Source organism: Cynoglossus semilaevis, chromosome 7, assembly GCF_000523025.1.
Source record: "Cynoglossus semilaevis isolate Cse_v1.0 chromosome 7, Cse_v1.0, whole genome shotgun sequence".
Lineage (NCBI taxonomy): Eukaryota > Metazoa > Chordata > Actinopteri > Pleuronectiformes > Cynoglossidae > Cynoglossus > Cynoglossus semilaevis.
This window is the reverse complement of record NC_024313.1, coordinates 1,985,938-1,991,520: the sequence shown is the minus strand read 5'-3', so window position 1 is coordinate 1,991,520 and position 5,583 is coordinate 1,985,938. Positions and strand designations below refer to the sequence as shown.

The window sequence follows — 5,583 nt, the reverse complement described above, 5'->3', positions numbered from 1 at the left end:
TTATCCTTTTAATCAAAACCACATACTAAAGCAGTCCCAGCCACTCTGTTATGGCGGGACAGCTAATAGTACATGAGCATAAGCAATGACCATAGACAGCGGTACTATCTATCTGCCTATGTGTCAAACTCAAGCTAGAGGAGGCTAAAATGCTTTTAGCCTCTTCTACCCCATCTACTGGGGAAATGCAGGCATTACAGGGAAAGAAGTATAATGCTAATTTAAATTAATAACATAATTTGGACAAGTTTGGTGGGCCAGATTAAAAGGCCAAAACGGGCCGCATCTAGCCCCCGGGCCGTAGTTTGACTACTCAGTCATTGTTCTTTACAAACATAGGAGATAAAGGGGAAAACACACACACACAACATGTACTACCTGAGACTGTAAAGCACTTTGCCATCGGGGTACACCCGCAGCATGACGTTGTCAGTGGTGGTGTCATGCATGAAGGACTTCTTGGAGTGGACAAAGAACATGTCCGGCACCCAGATCTTTTTCACCAGGCGGCCATCGAAAGTCATGCTGTGATTGGTGTTGCTTCTGAAGGACAAGCGTTCGTCTTTCCAGTAGTGTCTCAGGTACAGGGTCATTGTAAAGTCCTGACCAAAAAAACAAACAAATAAAAGTGTGTTTTATCACTAAAAATTGACCTGTAGTTCATGTACTACATCTCAGTTTGGCGCAGACCTACCATATCCACCTCTGAAATCGCATCCAGACTTTCAACCTGCACGTCTACGCCGACTGGAACTGCAGGTCCTAGAACAAAGTTGCGAGAAAGGTATCCAACATTTTTTCAATTTACAGTAAATAAATATGCAAATCACATGTTGACCTCTCGGGGTGGGGGCTTCAACACAAACAAGGCTGACATTTTTAATTATTTTAATGGAATTGGTAGCTGCACCAATCAACATTCTTACCTCCAAATCCAGGTCGCATGGTAAAGTCGTGGTCATCGATCTTGAACACTTGCTCTGACTTTTTACCCCGGACTTTGGTTAGATCTGGATTTTTCCTAGAGATGGCGCTGCTGAACATTTGTAAAAAGCAACAGGTAAGTTTTAAATCAGAACACTTAGAAGTAAAATTGCACTTTCCAAATTCACACATTTTTGCATTGTAACATTTCTTCTACCATTATTTTCAAAACCATGCTAAACCTACTTATGAACTTCATACGCCTAAAGGATTAGAACGGATTATCCCGAGCTTAGTAGGATACTTAAATGCAATCCATCCTGCTCTTCCTCCTCCTCTGCAGATATTGCACACAATTGTGTGATTAAAAAATGTTGACCGTGTGTCTTCAGAACCAGTCGTGTAGCTCTAACCATTTCTCGATTGTTTTGACCTGTTCGAGGGGAATGAAAACAACAGCAGAGGTGGAATTGGGGTTTCTTTTTTGCCATAAATGTGGAAAATCAACCGACCTCAGAGGTTTTCCTTCTGCTAGTCTATCTACCTACCTACCTACCCGTCCATCCATCAGTCTCTTCCTGCAGTCAATATCAATCTACCCTACCTACCTACCTACCCGTCCATCCATCTATATTATCTGTTGTTTTTTCTACAAACATAGGAGATAAAGAGGAAAACACACATAAAGGACCTACCTGCCGATCTTGTGAGCAGTTTTTCTCATTAAAAATAACTCTCTTTTTGGTCTGAAAAAGAACAAAAAGGAAAAAAAAATATTAAAATTTTACAATTAAATATGTTTTTTCTACCTATATCTGGACGGTCCAGGAAGTTTTACTGCTTGACGTCACGCCCGACATCAGACTTTCTCTTCATTGTACTTCTTTTTGAGTTTCTTTTTTTATTTCAGCAAAACTAAAATAAAAAATGAAGACAGTTTGGTTCTTGACTCAAGTGATGATGAAGTAATTTTGTTTGTTGAATAAAAACAAAATTCCATCATGACGGATTCTAATTATTCGCTATCCTTAATTGACGACAACAATTCCGTAATTGGTTGAACGAAAAGACAAATTTTCGCTATCCTTAATTGACGACCGTAATTGGTTGAACGAAAAGACAAATAACTGCAGCTACATGCACGTGTGTCACACCCTGTTTTATTTGTGACTGAATCATGGAATTATTAATATGGAACGTACGTGTCGTCGTGCGCATGCGTTTAAAATTTGAATCTGATTCATTTCGTGAATTATTTAACGCGACTTGCACGTTACTTTTGATATCGCCAGTACAAAAAGGCGATTTTAAGGCATTTTTGCAGCGCCCCCTTTGGTAAATTGGACTATTGCAGAGAGCCCCAGGTCGATACGTTAGCGGCGGTGGGACTGAACTTCCTAAAATCTGCTATACTCGTTTAAAATAAATAAATAAATCAAAGTAATACATCGATACACGCCTCAGTCTAGCGCCCCCTCTTTGGGAAAACTCACGCTGTGCTTGCTCTTTAGATTTACGTCTTACTGTTTTCCTTGCTTTGTACGATTAGGATTCATAAAACAAATCATGCGAACCACAACCGGAAGTTGTTGCTATGAACTTACCTGAAGTGTCTGTGTGGCTCCAGTTTCTGCCCCCGGTTTACGGCGCACGCACTCGCCGTCCAAAGCAGCAGCAGCAGCAGGTGGAGGACCAGCATCATCAACAACACATCAGTCCGCATGGTGTCCTCATATGTTAAATCTCCAAAAAACAAACAAACAAAAAAAACATGTTTCCCTTTATCAACAACGCAACCCTCTCCTCGATGCTCGCTGCTGATGTGTGGAAATAGTGGAAATCCTCCCGCGTTTTTACTGTATGGATTTGGATTGGTGCGCGCACTCAAGTCTGGCACGTTTTCCCCCTCTGTGCCACCAGGAGGAGCGCGGACCATCACCTCACACCAGACATGACACAGATTAACGGCCGGGTAATCTACAGCATATCACGTTTACATGAGAGGTAGATGAAGAGGAGAAACAAATCCTTCTAGAATATTAAAAGACAGTGTCCTCATGAAAACCAAGCAGTTGACAAGCATTAAAAAATAAATAAATATTTAATGTATTTCCTTGATGGTACTGGCTATAATCTGCAAGACAATACTGAATATAGGTTCAATACACATTTGGGATTATGTAATAGTCCCTTAATCCAGCCATTGTGAGTCACATGTACCGTACAGTCTGACCCTTAGGTGGTATAGACTGAAGGCTGACTGCAGACAGGTCACTGCATCAATACACCCTGTTACAGTAACAGTATGTCCTAACACAGCTAGCTAGGTAGCTAGCTCGATTAATCAATTGATAGATAGATAGATAGATAGATAGATAGATAGATAGATAGATAGATAGATAGATAGATAGATAGATAGATAGATAGATAGATAGATACAGTTAAATATAGAAATAAAGATCAAATTAAAGCTTGCATTGTAAAAAAAAAAATCCCTGGAAATTTGGGGAAATCTTGAAGAAAAATCAGAAGTGATTAGCAAAGTTAGCTACAATAATAAAATAATAAAAAAAAAACATAAAAAACAAAGCTTAGATTTTTAGAAAAATTCTGGCCCACCAAATGATGGTGACCCCTGACCTACAATATTTTACCAGTTGTCTCCAGCAACCAGGAGTGATTTTTAGGGAATGCTTCAGACTGAGAGAGTGGCTGGATTTTCCCTCCCTCCACTGTCCCGAGTTAAAAATAGCCAGTGACAATCGTACATTTGCTTTAGCTGTACACACTATATTTAGTTTGAGGGCAATCCTGTCCATTTGGAATATTAAAATCCCCACATTAAAGAAAGGATTTAACCCTGATTTCCATTCAACAGAATGAGACAGAGAATGTTTCAGACCCTCGTAAGTACACAAAAACATTTTTGGAAAAAAAGTAAATACTGTTAAAATGTTTTTAAAGTTGTTGTTGTTTTTTCTTTTAAAAAAAAACACTTAGTATACATTGGCAGCAAAATACAAAAGCTGGGATTCGCAATCACTGGGGCGCTATGGATCACATTCCCTGGATCACTACCAGGCCATGGATTATTGGTACCTGGCTGCATCGAAATGAATAATAATAATTTTTTTAAAAAGTATGAGTACGCCACAATCCATGTATCTTTTCATACAACTTCAGTTGATTAATTTTTTACTTTTTTACTAACAAGTTGATTCATTTTTTTTATTTTCAAATTTCATCAAGCAGGCCGGATTAAAACACCGAGCGGGCCAGTTTTGGCCCACGGGCCTAATGTTTGACACCCATCACATAGAAAGTATTCTGCTGCATTTTTTAACATATGAAGTGTTTGTGTATTTTTTTTATTTTCAAAATTCATCAAGCAGGCCGGATTGAAACACCAAGTGGTCCGGTTTTGACCCGCGGGCCTAATGTTTGACACCCCTCGCATAGAAAGTATTCTGCTGCATTTTTAACAATTTCCCCTCAAGGGATCACTAAAGTAAAGTTCTGATTCTGCGTCAGTCGCATCCCAGTACCCCAAATGCCCCAAAGCAGTTGTACTTGCAAGTGAGTCCATCAATCAGCTCGATCTACTTCAGTTGGCGTCTACCCTCCCACGTTACCCGCGCCTGAACGCCCGCTGCTCCTCTAATGTGTTCTACCTTCTTTTGTTTCTTTGTGTCTTTGTTGACCCCCGAGTCATCCACCCTAGTGTTCATCCCTGAGTCTCTACGACCTCCCAGAGACCGCTCACCCAGCCATTCCTAATTGTCGATGCTTGTTTTTTGTTTTTTGTTTTTTCCCTCCAGACCTTCTTCTCGTCTGTTCCCGCTCGCTGCCTCTCCCCTGTGCTGCTTGTCTCCTGGCAGCTCCTTGCTCTCTACCCGTGACTGTCAGTTGTTTCCTGTCTTCCCCTGAATAACACGTTCATCTGCGAACACCTGGCGTCTTATCGGTGTCAGTTCCTGACAGTTGCCGCCCTCTTCTTCACTGACAGAAACTATAAGCCTTATATTATGCTAATCATCAACGTCATGCTCCTGTTTTGCTTGAATGATAACAAACTTCCAGTCACTAGGTGGCAGCAACTCATACAGGTGTTTGTACGGATATAAATGTACAATATATCTGTAACATTCCTGTCCCCAACGGGGCACGACAACTGGTCTATACACAGTTAACTTAACGAAAATAATGTCATATTTAAAGAGAAAATCAGTACAAAAACACACATTCGATATTATAGTATATGTACATACATTGTTTTATATAACATCATTTTATTTTTTATCTCTCATATCACATTTGTAAAACAATTAAAATAATGCATTTTGAGAAAAGTTTTTTTTTCTTTTGCAGTTTATCTCCAGGTCCAAAAGATGGCAGCATAAGCTCAAGCTAAACTACTCTGAGGCATTTACCGGAAAAAGGTTTTGTCTCTAGTTTCAACAAGTTTTTTCTTTTGCAGTTTATCTCTAGGTCCAAAAGATGGCAGAATAAGCTCAAGCTAAACTATTCTGAGGCAACGACCGTAAAAAGGTTTTGTCTCTAGTTTCAACAACAACACGAACGACTATCGTATGAACTGGAGATAAATAATTATATATAAAATAATATGTGTTCCGTCAAAAGTGTATTTTGGGTGTCGGC

The 5,583-nt window shown here is 39.7% G+C and overlaps 1 protein-coding gene across 3 annotated transcripts in view; it reads right to left on the bottom strand.

Annotated features, from left to right (window-relative positions):
* LOC103380683 (gamma-aminobutyric acid receptor subunit rho-1) overlaps positions 1–3,245 on the bottom strand; it is an 8,067-nt gene extending 4,822 nt beyond the window's left edge. Inside the window, exons 1-5 of one of the 3 annotated variants that reach the window (XM_025056888.1) lie at positions 2,529–3,245; positions 1,620–1,670; positions 927–1,033; positions 695–762; positions 379–602 (exon numbers count right to left, since the gene is read on the bottom strand). In XM_025056888.1, coding sequence (XP_024912656.1) covers positions 379–602; positions 695–762; positions 927–1,033; positions 1,620–1,670; positions 2,529–2,860 — 782 coding nt within the window. In that variant the 5' untranslated portion in view covers positions 2,861–3,245. Of the gene's footprint in view, positions 1–378; positions 603–694; positions 763–926; positions 1,037–1,619; positions 1,671–2,417; positions 2,497–2,528 lie in introns of those variants that run through there. The other 2 variants (XM_025056887.1, XM_017033873.2) reach the window with 2 other exon arrangements.
* Positions 3,246–5,583: the final 2,338 nt, after the last annotated feature.